The sequence below is a fragment of the Panulirus ornatus genome, chromosome 64 (assembly GCF_036320965.1).
Source record: "Panulirus ornatus isolate Po-2019 chromosome 64, ASM3632096v1, whole genome shotgun sequence".
Lineage (NCBI taxonomy): Eukaryota > Metazoa > Arthropoda > Malacostraca > Decapoda > Palinuridae > Panulirus > Panulirus ornatus.
Window position 1 is genome coordinate 25,836,285 of NC_092287.1, and position 20,579 is coordinate 25,856,863.

The following is a 20,579-nucleotide window of genomic DNA, read 5'->3' on the forward strand; positions in this document are numbered from 1 at the left end:
TTCATCTCACTGGGGCCATACAAACACATAACATCACCCGCTAATCACAGGCCAAATCCCTTTACTTCCTCCCCTCCATCCCCTCTGATCCCTCGACTAAATTCCTTCACCCGCCCTAGCATCGAGCCTCTATCCCCTCCCACCTTCCGTGCCATCCCTGAGCGTCTGCCGTTCCCTAACTGTCATTCATGAGAGCAATTTCCGGTGGTGGGTGGCGAAGCAACAGCCCGCCGCCCGCTGTCCACTTCCCCGGCAAGGGCGCCGCCTCCCTCCACCACTCACTCCTCCCGTCCACTTCCCTAGCAAGGGCGCCGCCTCCCTCCACCACTCACTCCTCCCGTCCACTTCCCCAGCAAGGGGGCCGCCTCCCTCCACCACTCACTCCTCCCGTCCACTTCCTCGGCAAGGGCGCCGCCTCCCTCCACCACTCACTCCTCCCGTCCACTTCCCCGGCAAGGGCGCCGCCTCCCTCCACCACTCACTCCTCCCGTCCACTTCCCCGGCAAGAGCGTCGCCTTCCTCCACCACTTACTCCTCTCATCCACTTCCCCGGCAGGGGCGCCGCCTCCCTCCACCACTCATTCCTCCCGTCCACTTCCCCGGCAAGGGCGCCGCCTCCCTCCACCACTCACACTCCTCCCTTCCACTCTCCCGGCAAGGGCGCCGCCTCCCTCCACTACTCCCATCCACTTCCCTAGCAAGGGCGCTGCCTGCCTACACCATCCACATCCCAGCGTGACAACACTCAGCAACACAACACACAACCATCTCTTCCTGTTGTATACTGTCAACAAAGCTAACTACTCGTCAGCACAAATGGCACAAACGACGCACTCTTGCCACTCGTCAGAACGGCACAAACGAGGCACTCTTGCCACTCGTCTAGCACGAAACAAGCGACGCACTCTTGCCACTCGTCAGAACGGCACAAACGAGGCACTCTTGCCACTCGCCTAGCACGACACAAACGACGCACTCTTCCCATTCGTCAGCACACATAGCACTCGTCCGCTGGCGTTGTGAGCGTCAACACCCCCGTTGAACAGGACACTGCACGTTCCAATACTGCAAACCTGTCACACACGGATTCTCACGGTGCCGCCTCGCTTGCGACGACGTAGCCAGCGGCAGGATGTATGTTTTTTAAACAACCTCTTCCATAAGTGGGATTCCGGAGAGTCTTCGGTGCCACGTAAGACCTCTGGGTCCCAAACCAAACCCCCAGGTAGGTTACAAGTGACATTACTGGCAGGTAGACAGCATACCAGCTGCGAGATCGCTCATAAAATAATGTCAGCCATTTGGTATTTACGACCAGGTGCACTACACGTGTGTCTAAACAAAAACGCACTCCCTCTCCTAAACACAGGAGATCGGGCCCTACTCGTGTGACTCTCCCTCTCTCTCTCTCTCCCCGTTACTGTACAAACAGACAACTACATCAAGTCATCCACAAACCAGCCCGAGACGTAAGGGTCACCCTACATGGGAACCTTAATCACTTGTTGACGTTGCCACACCCAAAATGAAACACAGAGCCCATTAAATCATTCATGTATAGTAGCACGAAAGCATTCTACTGCGTCAAGCAATTATTATTGTTATTATTATCATTATTTTCATATAGACCTTGGACTTCCTTCAATGAGCTGCTGCAGCTTCGAGGCTGCACTCCCTCCATGCAGGAGTAAGGTAAGGTGGGTTCCTACAGGGATAGGACCTCCTACATGACGCAGGACTCTTTTTACGTCCGCTGACAATGATGGAGCCTCGTCGCAGGTGACTTTCGCTGGCAGGCAGAGTCCGTCAACACCAACACACACACACACACACATATATATATATATATATATATATATATATATATATATATATATATATATATATACATTACAAATAAAACTGGAACACTTGTACATTTACGCTTAATATTCGCCAAAACTCGACTGTCCCCCACCGCAATACTTCGAGCACAAGTCTCGCATCTCTGCATACACCCGGAACCGGACATGGAGTAGCTCCAGCTTGAGAAAGCCCGCCACATCTCATCGTCAGCCACGAACTGAGGAGAATCGCCAAATAAAGCGTCCGCCAAAAATGAAGTGGTGACGCCGCGAGTTGTGGGGGAGGGGGGGGGGGGGGGCGTCCGGCCGGAGACAAACAGGTCCAAGACTGGCATATGGAAACGTCAGCAGAGGATTATCCACCCCTCCCCCTCTACCACAAGAACACGACCTGTGAAACGGGAGAACACCCGTCTCACGCTTAAATGTTTCTACTATACGAGTGTGTGTGTGTGTGTGTGTGTGTGTGTGTGTGTGTACGTATAAGTCTGCGTGGGTGGAGTTTTATGGCAGTGAAGAAGAATAAAAAACAAACGTACATGACTTTACGCATATTTTTACACAGTCACCTCACTAAACGTAAATGCTCGAACTATCAAACCCAACATTTCCCTAAATTTACTATCATGATGAACACGCTTCGGCTTGTGCTGGCCTGATCTTTGTCTTAATTCTTAAGGTCAGGTCAGGTCAAAGGGCACGCCGTCATACCACAGGTCGAACATCGACATACTAAGGAATATTCGACAGAGATACACGGGCATTAAAGATACCATCCAACTCAAAACGGTTAAATTTTCAAGCACACCTATGATTCTAATTGTTCCTGATAATATGTTAAAACTTATTCCGGGATTCGAACTCTTTCCAACGGCCGTGAACTAACCAAAACAAAACAAAAAAAAATATCCGAAAGTTGTGAACTAGACATCAAACAAACCTTTCCTAATGTTGAGAACTGAACATCAAATAAGGCTCATGAGGTTATGAACTAGACATCAAACAAACTCTTTCCTAATGCAGTGAAACAGACATGAAATAAACCATTTCCTAATAATCAGAACTAAACACAAACAAACCCTATCCAAAGGTTGTGAACTAGACACAAACAAACCCTATCCAAAGGTTGTGAACTAGACACAAACAAACCCTATCCTATGGTTGTGAATTAGACATAAAAAAAACCCTTTACTTAGAATGTGAACTCCACAATAAACAAATCGATTCCTTGGGTTCTGAACTATACATCACACAAACCCTCTCCCAATATCCCAATATCTTGAAACAGACATCAAACAAACGCTTTGATAAGGTTGCGAACTATACATCAAACCTTTTCCTCAGATTAAGAACTATACATCAAACAAACCTTTTCCTCAGACTAAGAACTATACATCACACAAAATCTTTCCTAAGGTTGCGAACTATACATCAAACAAACCTTTTCCTCAGATTAAGAACTATACATCAAACAAAATCTTTCCTAAGGTTGTGAACTAGACAAGCAAAACCCTTCCTAATATTAAAACTAAGACACCAAATAAACCATCTCCTAATGCTTTGAACTAGACATCAAACTAACCCTTTCCTCAATGAGAACTATACATCAAGCAAACCCTTTCCTACGGTTGTGAAGAATACATCAAACAAACCCATTCCTGGGGTTGTGAACTACAAATCAAACTCTTTCCTGAGGTTGTGAACTAGATATCAAACAAAAGACTTTTCGCAATACAGAAATTAAGAGCACAATGTGAGGGACATATCTAAAAGTACATGCACAAAGGCAAGAGAGATACAAGGCAAGATACATGTGTACGGCAAAGTTCAGGGCATGAATGAGTATAGCAGGTGTCTACACTTCAACATCCCCAGGTCAACGTCATCATAAACATACATTGCAGTACATATGTGGCGAGTACACACCTGGCTTGGCTGCATATGTACCAAAACACAAACAGTGTTAGACTACCTCTCTTCTCATGAGTAGCTGACCCAGTATTTTGTCGGTAGGCATTGCGAGCGCGTAGCGATCATCTCAAGAAACTATAAAGTTAAAAGATGGCAGGAATCATGTGTAAGATGGAGTGTGTGTGTGTGTGTGTGTGTGTGTGTGTGTGTGTGTGTGTGTGCACTGGCCGCTAACAACGCATGTGTTGGTGTGGCAGAAAAAAATGCAACCTGAGCTAAGGTAGGGAACTTGGCAGCTACTGTAATGCCACCAGAATCAACATTACTGTGGCTGTCATGTTCCCTTGCCCTTCGTGCACTCTCTTCTTTCTGCCTTACCCAACGCGAGTTACTGACACTCGGTCTACACGCAATCCATCTCACACACATAGCACTCGAAAATATGTCCCTCATACGACAGCTTACTCTTAATAAAGAATCTTGCGTGAGCGCTACGCGGTAACCCGGCCTGAGAGCATCATAATGTTGTAGCTGGTACTCATATAAGAAGGTATGTCTACTCTCTCTCTCAGCCACAGTCGGCACTACGGTACAAGCATAGGCAAGTCAATCATGCATGGTGCACACATCCGTGAGAGAGAGAGAGAGAGAGAGAGAGAGAGAGAGAGAGAGAGAGAGAGAGAGAGAGAGAGAGAGAGAATGGAGAGATAATGAAAGGGGCGGCCAGCAACTAGCCAATCAGGAAATACAATCACTACAATCAACTAGAGCCCATGTGAAAGGCACGGAATAAACAACTTTGGCCCAGACAAAACCCCCGCTAACTATAACGGTTATTAATACCAAATAATGATCACAATACCACTAGCTCGGCGGGCCAACTCTGACCTACTCGTTCCTTCCTTCCTACAACACCGCCAACAAACGAAAAAAAAATAATACATATACCATTCAACTACATTTGGTTAATATACAACATCAATTACCGAAGCTATCATCCGCCTACGTCAATTACATCCCACCCATGTCGACAATCACCCATCTACGTTAACTACCATCTAAACCACGTCATTTATAAAACCATGTCAACTACCACTCATCCATGTATAAGCTATCCACGTTAACTACCATCTAAACCATATCAAAAACCTATCTATGTATAAGCTACCCACGTTAACTACCAGCTAAACCAGGTCAATTATACTTCCATGTCAACTACCACTCATACATGTATAAGCTACCCACGTTAAGTACCACCTAAACCATGTCAATTAGACATCCATGTCAACTACCACCCATCCATGTATAAGCTATCCACGTTAACTACCATCTAAACCACGTCAGTTATACATCCATGTCAACTACAACCCATCCATGTATAAGCTACCCTCGTTCACTACCATATAAACCAGGTCAAGCATACATCCATGTGAACTACCACTCACCTATGTATAAGCTATCCGCGTTAACTACCAACTAAACCATGTCAATTATACATCCATGTCAACTACCACCCATCTATGTATAAGCTATCCACGTTAACTACCATCTAAACCAGGTCAATTATACATCCATGTCAACTACCACCCAACAATGTATAAGCTACCCATGTTAACCATCATATAAACCACGTACATTGTACATCCATGTCAACTACCACTCATCTACGTATAAGTCACCACCCACCCATGTCCAAACCGTCCATCCCTGTCAACTGTCACCTTACGCAACCGTATCAAAATCCCCCACTTCTGAGGAGGGTTTTCCACAAGGATGGCTGCTGATGCGTTTCAGCTCTCACGTTCACATTTCCCCAACTCACACATACTGCGCCTTTCCCTGCCGACCTCACTTCATCCGGTCCTAGGTGCTAATTCCTACCCTCTCCCTCGCTCACACCCTCACCCCAAGACAGTAACCAGCACAAACCAGCTGTGATGCCGGTAATAGGACGGTTGGGGGGAAGCAAGTGAGACGCCTGTGTAAAACTCGGGGGAGCAGGGGGTGATGAATAGTGGAGTACGGCATGACCACAGCTGTGGAGTAAAAGCTGGTGATACCAACACACACACACAGTACTAACAACCACGGTTTTAACTTCCCCCACACAAGTGGTATTACCGACCGCTTTCATCCACGCCAACAAGGAACATTACCACCAATAAAAGATTAATTTCAATCCGTTAATATCAACTCAGTATGACAAGACCTCAACTGAATCATTTTGCACGATCATGCCAACAGTGTACATATTCAACGCTCCCTCTTACAGGAAGCTAATACATCTTAACAAATTACATACAGTTTTACATAATTCTATAATCAATATTAAGCTACACGATTGCCACGCGCCTCTAATGAGAGTTTTAGACTACAAATTCACAGGCCAGGGTTCGACCCCGGCAAGGGCGAAGGGAGCACAGCTCACGCAGCTGTTCATCCTTCCTCTAAAAGGTAAATTAAAAAAAAAAGTACCAACATCGAGTGGGGTAAAGCGCCACAGCTGTGACAGGACTGGCGACCCGACAGCTTGGAATTTGACTCGAGTTAACCCAGGGATGTCCATGTCTGGGTTCATAGCCATCACTTGACAGGGCGATTAACTTACCAATAGTTGTTACTTTTTAGGCTGGTATAAAGTTCCTGGCCAAACATCCCAAGGTAGGCTACCGCCGATGTGACAAAAAAAAATGTCAAAAACCAGCATTATATTGACGGATGAAAAGGAACAACGCAGTCAAGGAAGGAAGGAAGGGAAAGAGAGAGAGATTTTGTACCAGGTTACACAGCCAAACTACACAAGACCCAACCCAAGTCCAAGCGATGTGGTCCGGACGGCCTTAACTACAAAAGGTGTTTATTATACTCAAACAGTCTTACAAAGGATGAGGAGCGGAAGGAAAGAAGGCAGACAAGAGCCGCCCACGTCAAGTTGAGGAGACATCGGTCAGCCGGCTCTGGGAGCTACGAGTCCCCGCGTCGCCTTACCAGTAAAGCGAGGGAAGCCACCACCACCACATCGAGGTCAGCCAAGCAGACCAGGAAGCTGTGGGGGAAGTGGCACTTACGGAACGGTCAGAATCATTCATTCCATGGAACAGGAGCAAGAAATGGAAGGAAGGATGGAAATCAAAGTGAAAAAAATTAAGCGACCAGAAAATAGAATGATGTACGACTAAATCAAAGAAAAATACGCTACGCTTCCACAAACAACAGATGAAATTAGAAAATCATGGGACAATGAACATATAAATACAGAACACAGAGAAACAACGCTGGAAACTACAGTCCGGTAAATGAGGGGAGGTACTACGTATAAACATTCGGCGGACTGGAATCGTAGTGAGGAGTCCGAAGTTCGGCATGACTGAGGTTCTCAAATGCGGAACCTGGGCACTTATGGATGACATGCCTGTTATAAATCAGTTTAAAGGATGTGGAAGGACAAGACATGGAGTGGTGTGGGAATATAATCTCTTGTCAGAACCATTAAGGTATATTACATTCATATGGTAAAAGTAACACGTATGGGTGGGCTCTTGCCAACATAAGAATATAGTATAAAACGTAAAGGTAAGGCGACGGCGAGGTACAGGAAGTACGACAGCGAACAGCTGTAGGACTATGAGGCAGGCAAGGTGAAGATGTACCGAGGTAATAAGAGCTGAAGGAGGACCGGGAGGGTATGAAGGAGCGTTAGGGTGGAGGTAGCGAGAGCGCGCGCCTTAGCGAAGGCCGGAAGCCATGACCCTGCAAGAGACCCCTCGCAACCCTCACTCTCGCTTTACAGACCCTCGCATCCTACAACAATTTAAGAAGTTTGTTCATCGCCTCTTTTTCCTGACCTTCCTCCAGCATTTGTATTTCTGCGCATAAAATAACCAACTCATTCGTCAGACACTCCTGAACACTTACCAGTTACATGTAAATTATGCACGCAAAGTCCTATGTTCGCGGAAATTTTTTCTCGTGCATCAGAACACCCAATTTTACATACGCATTGCCCAACTAAAATCTAATTACAAAACAAAAATCATTATGGCAGGGACACAAGACAAACTAAGCAACCAGTAGGTGCGTAAAACATCCGAAACATTTTGACAACGGTAAGGTAAAGTTTACATACATAAGCTTACGGAGATTAAAGTATCGCCAGATATTAATGCAAAAATCATGAATTTCCTTCAAAGACATTGCAAAATCATTACACCTTTTCACTAGCGCCAAAAAGCTTTGATCACCTCCTCCCTCTCGTATTTCTTTTTCGTTACAGCTCTCTTAAGTCTGTGATTATCTATACATGCATTAAAGGGTGGAATTTTACACTTGTGGAATGCTCTCTCAATCTCTCCCGTAATTTTTTCTATGCACTCTGAATTCATTTTTTACTTGTTTCAATAATCCAGCGCTTTAAAATATGAAAATATTACACAAAATCATTTATTTACTTTCTTATTGTCCTATCCCAACAGGTTTCTACCTATACCAAAGAACTATTCAATATCGATATCAAATCAAACTGAGTAACTTAGAAGATGCATCCATGTTTCCTCTTTCACTTCTTTCCCGCCATAAAGACGACAGTTCTACAATTACTATCATCCTCTTCTCACCTCACATACGATACTGTGGCTCACCACTGGACAGTCTCTAAACGAATCTGTATGACTCAGGAAGTTGAGTAAACAAAGTTGTCGTGCATTCTCTACTTTGGGTTCTGGTTTACATTCTTTTATCATCTTATCTATGTGATTTTCTGGTAACAAACTGAACACAATGTCAACCCTTATTTATGTAGACTTCTGAAATCTGTTCATTACAAGATGTAAGTCATTTGTTTGGCCTCAATCAGCTCCACTTCGCATCTGATCCAGCAGAACTTCATCATCCATCTATTATACCTATCATAATCCTTACTTCTCTCAGAAGTTCAGTACCGTCTGCAAATGTAATCTGGTATGCCTTGCTCTTCTGATAAGAGGAACCAACCAGAAAAAAAAGCTTTTATGCATATAAATACAAGAAACTTAACAAGTACAACGAATCTACTAAGCTCATATCTCCACACAAACTGATAGGCTCATATCTCATATCACAAACTGACTACTTACAGGTTCATTTATCATATTACAAACTGACTGAAATAATGGTGTGTAGGGGGGAAGGACGCTCATGCATGCCTCCACTAGACACAAAGCAATGAGAAAGAAATACGAAAGGTCCAAACTACAAGAGGAGCAAGTTCTTTATAACAAACAGCCATATGATTCCTTGTTTCTCTGAAAGCCACAGCCTACGAAATAAAAGGAAGCAAACTTCAAAAGAATTGAAGGCCAACTTAAACTCACAAACAGCGAGGAAACAAAAAAAGAGCAAAGATCCATTATTGAAATATGAAAAAAGAATATAATTGCTCATAAGTAAAAATTTTATCCCATTAAAGTACAACTAAACCACTAAATACAAAAAAGATGAAAGGAAGATCAGTAAAATACAAAAGAAGCCATATGAAACTGCAATGAAAAATGAAGGTATATGACCTCAGCAACACCCTACCAAATAACAGTCCCTCTATGTTCCAGACAAGGTAATGATTCTGTTGCACACCACACAAGACTTCAACAAACGTACAGATTAAATGCCCATTCCAAGACCAAATGTTGAGAACTCTTTTGTTTTTTCATCTCTAAAGAAATGTAAATTAGGATTAACATGAATACTAATTTTCTTCTGGGGAGAGAATTTTGACTACCAAAAAACTCCATTCCATATAGGTAGCAAACAGGTTCCAAAATTATCTGCTGGCCAATACCAACTACATCACATACCACTAAATTCTGTAAAAAGTCTAAAGTTGTTAAATTGACTGACCATACAAAAAAAAAAATCTACACAACCCAGGTTAGAATGTACCAGAGCAGAAGGACCATACCTTTCAAAGCTGCTCTATCCCTAACTAAATTTTGTACAAATTGAAAGCAGATGTAACATACACAAATTTTCCAAAAGCCCATATCAAATGCAATGAACAAAGAGCTTAACTGGAGTAAATGAAAAAGAGATTCCAACTAAAATTTCAAAATAAGTTTGGTGTCAAGCTATTTCCAATACTCCCATAATATGTAGCTCAATTTCTGAAAAAAAGTATTTGAACCAATTCTGTTTTTCACTCCTATATCAAATATTAGCACAACCCCAAATGGAGTTCACCAGTTATGAATACTCTCTTGCAGTGGTCACCCTCTTGAAAGATTTCCCAGACGGAGTGGGCATTTTAGATACAGATAAATAGAAAGATAGCATAACCCCAAACCTTAGACTGATATTGTATTTTACAAATGACACCAAAATAATTACAAAAAACTCTTCAATACAAAATATGAGACCATAAACATATGAATCAAGTCTTCCAGTGTGCCAGTGATAACATATTTTTTATGGGAGGTATGTTAAAAGCTAGTGTAGACCTCTAAATGACACCATCATACTCAGAACAGTGGTGTAAAGGACCACAGAGTAATATATCTGATGACATACACTTCAGTAAACATTCAAGATATTCACATGGATTTCATTACAATCTTATTTGCATACCTTTAATGATATACATTTACATTTCTTCATCTGTTTATACAAAAGAGTACTTATTAACTTGTAAGTGTTGACCCCTAGAAGAAAAAGGCTGTCTCTACCAAATCCAGATCTATTATCATCATTATCATTATTACTGCAAATACCATCAGAAGATAGCAACACTTACATTGCCTTTTAAAACCAAATGTTAAAACATCCTCTTCCCCTTCAGATGAATAATTTCTGAAGAGCACAGTTGCTAACAGAAACATTAGAGTAAGACTGGAAGGAAAAGGAGACTGAAATGCCAAAAGTTTCCTACAACTTAACCTACTGCAAACAATGGGGACTTCATCCACTTCCAAGTATGAGGACTGATTAAAGTATGTCTAAATGAACATATGTATGATAATACCTACAACAATAATAATGATGATGACTACCAAGTGTGGCTAAATAGCTTTTCTGAACCAGTTGTAAGCTAATACAGAAAATCAGCCAATAAACAGCACTAAGAATTTCATTATCATGAACTTGCATACCAGTGAACTATCTATATGCAAGACTCATGGTTTTTCTCTTTAAATCATGTCCCTGGTTATACTTATATTTTTCTTCAACTTGAGAAGATATGACCTAAATATCTAATTGACTGATTTTGCGGAACTTGTAAGTGCTAGTACCTAATGGCTAGTCAGTACATTTTACCATGAAAAAGATAAACAAAAACTTGAAAGTATTTTATTTATTATTTATATTCATTACAACTAGTCGCCATTGCCCGTGTCAGCGAGGTAGAGCCAGGAAACAAAGTATTTACACAGTTATATATATTTGAATTGCCCACTGAACCAGCTAAAACAATGTTAAAGAAGAAAGATATACGAATTAGAAAATATTTAATGTACTGCATCTAAAGGTATAGGACACTTACAAATACTGTCAAAAAGAAATCAGGGAGGAGCTGAAGAAAAGAGATGACAATGAAAACAGTAGGAGTATGAAGTGATGAAATATACAGAGGTGAAGAGTATCAACCATATGAGATAAGAAGGCATTAAGATATTACCATAGCAGATTAGATTTGAGTATAAAATTGAATGGAACTACAGAATAAGTTGTAAGAACAATGAGAAAAGATGCAAGAGGAGTTCTGAAGAGGAAAAGGATACACCACAGTATTTCCTTCCAGAATGTAATACAGCTTAGGTTTAGAATAAGAATGATAACTGTATTAGATTAGCAGAAACAACCTATAAGGTAGCTCAACACTAGAAATAATATGAGTTAAATGAAAAGATCAAATTGTTGTGTGATGTTGACATGTGCAAAGGTAATACTGTATTACAAGCACCTAACTGTATTATGGATGGGGTACATTTTCTCGTTTAAAAATTTTGAAACTGAACAAGATCTCCTTCTGTGCCTAAACATGGTTAGCCTATATTGATATTCTTGTCTTCTTGCTTATAACAGTAATCTTCAATGTAATACTGTACCATATCAATTGGATATCCTACTGAAAACCTGAGGTTTCACAAAATATAGTACCTGAAATCCAATGTGTGGAAATTTTTGTAGGAGGGTGGATGTGTTAGAGATGAAATGTTTAAGGACAATATGTGGTGTGAGGTGGTTTGATAATGGAAGGGTAAGAAAGAGATGTGTAGTTGAGAGAGCTGAAGGAGTGATGAAATAGTTTGGACATACGGAAAGAATGAGAGAGGAAAGGCTGACAAAGAGGATATAATTGTAAGTGGAGGGCACAGGGAGAATGGGGAGACCAAATTTGAAGATGAAAGAATTTGAGTGATCGGGGCCTGAACATACTGGAGGGAGAAACGCATGCAAGGGATCCAGTAAACTGGAATGATTTGGTTATTACAAGTCAAGTTGCTATCACTGAATTGAACCAGGGAATGTGATACAGCCAGGGTAAACCATGGAAAGGTCTGTAATGCCTGGTTGTGCATAGTAAGCTGTGGTCTCGGAGCATTACACATGAAGACAATGTATATGATAGAATGCAGCATTTCTTCACCTATTCCTAATGCTATCTCCCTAACATGGGAAAAGTATGAAAAAACCTAAAGATAACATTCAAAATTTTTCATGCAACTTTAAAGCAAATTTGTAAATACACTAACTTTCTCACATGCACATAAAACATGCCGAGAAAAATAAATACAAAAAAAGCAGATAACATTGGGATAATAAAAAGTCTGTACAACAGAAAAGTGTATCATGAGTGTAAAGCTCCCTCCTCATGTTCATGTATACATAGTAACACAAAAAAAGTGCATTTTCACAGAGAAACATTACTAGTTCTTGATAAAATCTAATGCAAGATAACTTTTGCAATGACCTCACTATAAATCATAATCCAAGATATACAAGGCTCTATGACATGTGTAATCAAACACACCTGAGCACTGTACATTTCAGCAGCCACACCATACCTGATCAAGACCAAAAATATTAAGCAACACTGATCTTTTTTTCTCTTTTTAACTAGAAATGTACATACAAAATGTACCTCATCACAAGCTTTGCCACACTTCCTGGATTTTGATTATAATGACTGAGAGTGCTCATAAGATTCATCATCAGCATGGGTTTGAATGTTGGGCTATATCTCACGAATAGATCTTTGTTTATATGTACATTTCTCGAGAGAGAGAGAGAGAGAGAGAGAGAGAGAGTGGGAGGGAATCAGCATTGCTAAACATTTCTGGTTTTGATTAGGTTTGGTGAGAATGCTTAATTCTACAATTCTCAGTTCTGTTTAATTACACATATGACAGTTCTATATATCTTAGGCACATAGATACAGCTTTGTTTAAACCTTGAGACATATGTATACACGGATACAGCTTTCTCTGTAACCTAAGTTAAACAAGAAAATGGCCATCCTCACACAGATGAATCTATAATATGACACTACAGAAAATGTGTGAAATACATAGATTAATATGGGTGTGTGAATTAGTTCAATCATCAAAAATGAGCTAGGTATTTTTGAAGAGTAACCACTTAAATGAAAATTCATGATAAATCTAAATCCTAACGAGTTCATGAGAAGCATAAGCACTGATCAAAAATGTCTGGGGCAAAGAAATTATAGTCCCACACCTTTCTCAATGAACATAATCATTAAGTCTTTCTAGCTATAATCCTATGTATTGGATTTAAAACAGTGCACTACACCCGAGATATCTTTGGCTATGTGTTTTGTGGCAGAACAGGAAAACACAAAGTAAACAAACAATTTTCCAAGTCTTTCTAATCATTTCATGCAAGATTATCCCTTAATTCAAATATCACAAATGACTTTTCCCGATATCTGCCATAACTTCTCCAGTAATTATGAAATCAATTGGTCAATGCTTAAATCTTTCCAAGTGTCCTACTGTACACCTGATACAAAGTTAAGTGTATGATTCCAAACTAAGTTGTAAGGTGAGAGAGGAGCCCCACTTCAGATGATCATAAAAATTCGAAATAAAAGTAGACTTTACTAACACTCCAGGACTTTTGCTAGTAATTATAGTCCTGAAGCCCAAGCAAAGCAGAAGTTCCCATATAAAAAGTTAAGAATCCCCCCAGTAATAAACTCAGTAGATACAATATCAAATATTTACACAAATTTTACAGAAGACTGAACTTTATAATTCATAAAAAATAAAGAAATTTCTAAGGTATACACAAAAATACCAGCACATTTCAATCTATACTAATTAAAAAGTTTTCCATATCACACATAGATATTTCAATACTTTGTATGTCTCCACCAGCCCACAATTTTAGTACAACAATCTTACAATACACATTATAATTTCAAGAAACCTTGAAACCTTAATGATTATTATAAAAAGCTACGTACTACCACAGGAAACAAGATGAATCCTTGTCCTGCCAAGATGAAAAACTAATTACACCAATAATTTGCAAAAAATATGTATCCCATATCTGCTGTTGTCTAATATGTATATGTTCTCAATCTGTACTTCCTAATATCCAGCACTCCTGAGATGATGTACTTAGAGGGAACAGTAGCATTTACAGAAATCAGCCACTATAAACTAACAATGCTTTCATAACATAGCAGCTTAGTCCCATACTGAGCTATGAAAGTTCTAAAATCAATGCATGGTAATGTTAGGCACAGCATGTGTGAGCTCTGTTAACAATAAAAATGCGATTAGATAAAAGAGTTGTTTATGGAGAGGTCTAACTCAAGATCTAAGATCACATACAATGCAAAATAGGTATCTGAAGACAATGGATGTTCAAGATTGTAAAGAATATCTTAGCAACCAAATCAAGATGAAACAGCAACAAAAGTAACATTATATACCCCTACAAGATGAACCAAAGAAAAAACTGTAATGGCTCATTACAAAGTTAAATATTAGTATAAAAGATAAATCAAATCATTAAAATAAGGCAACAAGAATATTGTTAGCCCTGCATATATAAATTTATAATCATCAGATATGAAATACTGACATGTCTGAGAAATGTCATTAAAACCTGACTTAGTAACAGATGGATCACAGAGCACTGCAGATGTCAATTGAAAAACTTGAAGATTCATAATCATATAATACTACTGTAGACAGAATTCATTCAAAGATACTACAGGAGCTTTGCAACTTGTATGCTTATCAAATGCAATGATGAAAAAAAATCACAAGATTGGTAACATACTAAAGGATTGGAAATGTGCAAACACAAGATACATGAAAAAAAAGCAATCAACCTCATATGCATCACACAACCAGATCATCTCACACATAAGAAAACAGGATCATTACAAAAACAAAATTTCAGATTAATCACAAAAAGGTCAACTGATTTCCAACTTTTACATATACTGGTTACACAAAGATCCTAAAAGGAAAAGGGATTTCATTTACTGTGCACTTACAAAAGCATTCTGTAAGGTAAAACACAAAAGGCAAGTTCACAAATGAAATATGGTACTGAAAATCCAATAATATCTAGATTAGAAAATCTTTTGGCAACAGAGAATTGGCAATGTTGAATGAAGAAACATCACCACCAAAGTACGTATCACTGCCCAAAGAATCAGTCATATGACAACAACCTGCTATACATGACACATAATGAGACACATTTGTGCAGTGCTAATCTGTCAATGGTACTAAGATATTTAAACAATACATAGACCTATATCTAAACTAAAAGCATTTGAATGGCTTATATACTTCTAAGCAGACAAATGCCAAGTTTCAAGACTAACAAATCAAAACTAGCACAGTATCCACATAGTCAACAGCTGGGCCACATCTAACTTCAAAAGAAAATGAAGTATCTATTGATACAATGCTCTTCTTTCAAGGGTTTATTTACAAGAAAATTAATAAATTTCAACATAGTAGAAAAATGTAAATTTGCAGGAACTAAAATCTAAGTTGCTTAACTAAGCACTATATGAACACCAGCTAGTGTGTGCAAACCACAGGAGCCCAAACAACAGGTAAAAATAATATTACCTACATCATGCACCACTCACGGTGTCCTAAGGGGGCAACAAGACAAGATCTATTATATATATATATATATATATATATATATATATATATATATATATATATATATTAACCCTCGATCTAACAGACTGGTGTGTGTGTGTGTGTGTGTGTGTGTGTGTGTGTGTGTGTGGATGCGGTGTCCATATCCCCATATCAGTCCAGTCTGTTAGATCGAGGGTTACTCTATCTGTATATGTATATATATATATATATATATATATATATATATATATATATATATATATATATATATATACAGTAACCCTCGATCTAACGGACCGATGTGGGGATGTGATGTCCGTTAATACCGAAACCCGTTAAACTGAATGTAACCTATGGGCCATTCTTAATACAATATACCATACTGTACAAAATAAATTATCATATAACAATAAATATGTAATATCTACACACCTTTTTGACAGTGTAGTTGAAAGTGTAATGCCATGACCATGGTGGAGGAAGTACTGGTCTTCATATTACCATATTACTGGTCTATACCATATTACCAAAAACAAGTGCAATACGAAATGCGTCTGGTGCGGCGTCGGAGATTATTCTTTAATTTTCTAAATCATTAAAATCCGTCACATCGGGGGGTCCGTAAAATCGAGGGATTCTATATATATATATATATATATAGAGCCTAAAGTTAACACAAGAGGCTGATAAAGCCAAAGTAAAAATATATATATATATATATATATATATATATATATATATATATATATTTTTTTTTTTTTTTATTTTGCTTTATCGCTGTCTCCCGCGTTAGCGAGGTAGCGCAAGGAAACAGACGAAAAATGGCCCAACCCATCCACATACACATGTATATACATGTATTTGAATAGTTTACCTTAAGGTAGATTATGTTCTATTATGGATTAACAAATTTATTACTTCAAGCAAAAGATAAACAAACCAAGACAAAAGACAACCTATAAAACAATAAAAAAAAAGTACCACAAAGAGACATCATCAAAACCATACCAATGCAAATGAGCCTAAAGTTAACACAAGAGGCTGATAAAGCCAAAGTAAAAAAAATATCAAAAAACTATGGTTCAGTACATTCCCAATTACCACCAATAAGGATAAGGATCCCGTTTCCAGTCAGCCTCTTTGTTTACCACATGCTAAAGAAAAGCATGAGACGACGTTTTCACAGTATGATCACGTGATAGCAAAGCTACACACTACTCAGATACTTGATATGTTCACAAAGTCTGCAGTTGTAATGACACTAAAAAAGCATACTGAATTAGAGAATCTTAAATGTTGTGTTGCAAAGGAAGCATACAAGGCACATCACTTTATATAATTTGCTGAAAGTGGATAAATCACTGTTATCTAATACAAATATGACAGGAGGTAACTTTACTGATTTCTATGGTGTTGGTACTACAACTACCATAAATAAAACATCAAGAGGCAGCACAAGAACCTACTAAAATCCTACAATGAGAGTAAATCCAATGAAGGCACTCTTTAAATCATAAATCAATAGATGATGCTACAACAGATAACCTTAATAGTCTTTCATATGTATGACTTATCAAAGTCACAATAAAGTATAGTCTATATTCACAGATAAACAAGTGATATTTTAGACCCTGCATTAGGTGTATATATATTATGAGGAATTCAGACCACAATCTGTGGACCCTTGTTTCTATAATCTGTAAAAATTCTAATATCCAATCAATGCCTGGTCTTGTAGATTTCAGATATTTTTCATATTTGCCCTGCAGAAACTATGATATTGAAAAACAAAATTTTCAATAATCTAGTACACCTTTTGCTGTAAAACTTACAGAATTACATAATGGAAAGTTTATTAATGGCAAAATCCCATCATTGTCTTCTATATGTTCAGTATACATGACTCAAACCCCCATGGGTAAAATCTATTAGTGAATACATTTTGAACATTTGCAATAATTCTTGCATTATCATTTCTACTGCTTTAGTTTCCTGATATAAAGAGAATGTCACTTGATTCTCCATAAATCTGACTGTTGAAATAATTTATGACTGGACAAAGAATTCAACATAACTGACTATGTACAAGTCAGACTAAATTTCAAGGACTCAAGTAATGTCAAACCAAATCTCTTCTAGCCTCTAACTTCATCAGTGATTCGAACATGTAATCAATTTCAAGAAAACTAAAGACAAATCGAGTTTTGGGATGAAGAGCCAAGATTTGGCCATGATTTATCAGTGCCATGTCAGTCACTATGGAGAAAAAAAATTAAGATTCTAACAGGGATTCACAGACACTGTGCCCTAATGTTTGCAATAAATTTTCCTAAATTCATGATATTCTGTATAAGTCAATGTTCTATATTAATTTCTAGTTACCTATGGGATCAGATACAATCTTATCAGTCTCTACTGACATATCAGAAAGAAACTTTTACAAGTTTTTCATTATTTTCATACCAAGTCATACCAAGTAATTTTGTTTAGGTGAGCTTGATCTTTTTCTTCATTATCTTAAAATATCAATCAACACAACAAAAGGGACCATTTTTTTGAAGGAGCAAAATCTGGTCAAAATATCATCATATATCTTATAGTAAAATTAAACACCAAAAACTTTAGGATCTACTACTAATCAATAATAAAAATCTAGGACCATTTATCCCAGACTATTTACTATGCCAAGTACATTAACAGTTAAGGTTGTCCCAATTCAGCTGCCAAAAAACTAATAAAAAGCTGCATTCTGCTTGCTAAGTCCATCTTCTATCTGAACTAAACCTGCACTTGATTCAATCCTGGTTGGGTTAGCAAGGTCATCTTCCAGGTGAACAATATAAAACTTCATGAACAATGCTTGGTTAAGGAGGTATTTTCCACTTGATAAAATATTCAGATCTAGTTTATACTTAGTCACTAATGAAGATATTTGAATTTGACAATACCACCCAAAATATATAAACTAATTTGAATTTGACAATACCACCCAAAATATATAAACTACAGTACAATGCTAATCAAGATCAGTACTATTTGAATTCTATTTTCTTTAAAAACAGTCCCATGACATTAATGTTTTCTATACAATTCTCCTCATCTTTATATAGAATCAATGTATGAAGCTTATTTGTTTATCATATGTAGTGTAAACAATATTTAAATAACAGAAAATCATATTTGTATCATTAATTCATCATGTCTTTAGAGATATATCCTATGTCAAAATCTTCTTTTGTTTCTTCATCATAAGATACCAATGCAGTTCTAAACATCAAAATAGTCATTATATGAGAATACAATTATCAAGATGAACACCCATGGATAATTAGTAATACCATTAAAAGTTAAAATTACTGATTAATACTGAATTATTGGAATTCCTAACATTCAATCCCAATATTTCCAATATTCCAACTTATATTTCAAGTGTATGACCCTTCACACTAATGTCAAACAAACAGTAATAATATTTCTGACATCAAAAGCCATTCCTCAGACCTGGATATAATTCAACCCTTCATTTCAACAAGTAAGGATATTCCCTCAAAGAGTAAGTATTCCTGAACAATGTAGCAATCCAATACTTCTGATTCCTCACAAAAACCTTGAAGGTTCTATAACCTACATGAACATCGAGCTACAGGAAACAATTTTTTCTCCGGCTTAAGAATAATTACAATAAGGAAATTCCAACCCTTCTAATCCTACCGATGACCAGGCCCCTTGGTACAACTCCCAGCTGATGCTACTGCCACACATCCCAAGTTAATCAGCCCATTACCAAATCGTGAAAAGGGTGGAAAACGTAGTTTACGCAGAAATAAATGAATCAGAGGAAATCGCCTAATTCCTTTGCCTAGCTATAATGCCTGTAATTAACACACAAGTATATGTACTCCAGGGCAAGTACATCTAACGATAATTGGCCGGTCCAACAGGTTGTTTGCCAGCGGTAGAAGGGCTGGTAAAGAGGGTGGTGAGTGTTGACAAGTCAATATTGTTGACAAGTGTAGCGGCCTGGCTGGCTGGCTGGCTGGCGGCTCACCTGATATTGTTGTACATCCTGCCTCTTGGGCCACCTGATGACCTGATCTGCCGCCGCTGTCACAGGCTCACCACGCCCGGGGCCTCGCCATGGCCTGGCGGGCCGTCATCACACTCAATCCAACAATTCACCTGTGCACACTGACATTTGGGTTTTCAGCAAGTGATGAAAGTGGCACAGACCTTCACACTAGTCCACCATGGCTCCTCACATGCTGCTGCCTCACTCAGTACACGTACACCACTAATCACCAGTACATTAGCCACTCTGGTGTCAATCAACTCACTGGTATCTTATTAATCAATCAAGTTGTATTCAAATTTCCTCAAAGTACCCAAGATATTCATCAATGTTTGTCCGCCATTCTTACTAGTTGCTTCGAGGCGCACAGAATATCCCTCCGCGCGCAGGACTGCCAACATCTTCCCACAAATTGGGTTTTATCTCCTTTTCTGAAAAAAATAGTACTGGTAAAACTACACATGAATATCATTAACATTAACTCTAATCAGTGGGAACTGTGAGATCTGCAAGAACTTAAAATATTAATTAACTTAATGTACTCGCCCGATATTGTCGCATATTGTTAGCGACTGTGAAGACATGATTTATGTTAATTAGTGCATATAGAAAAGCTCACTTCAGTGGATGTTTAAGAATATA

The 20,579-nt window shown here is 38.7% G+C and overlaps 1 protein-coding gene across 4 annotated transcripts in view; it reads right to left on the reverse strand.

Moving 5' to 3' along the window:
* Positions 1-20,320, reverse strand: part of lilli (AF4/FMR2 family member lilliputian) — a 280,491-nt gene extending 260,171 nt beyond the window's left edge. For all 4 annotated transcript variants that reach the window (XM_071657148.1, XM_071657158.1, XM_071657157.1 and 1 more), the window contains exon 1: positions 19,917-20,320. In XM_071657148.1, the coding sequence (XP_071513249.1) occupies positions 19,917-19,933 (17 nt within the window). In that variant the 5' untranslated portion in view covers positions 19,934-20,320. The remainder of the gene's footprint in view (positions 1-19,916) is intronic.
* Positions 20,321-20,579: the final 259 nt, after the last annotated feature.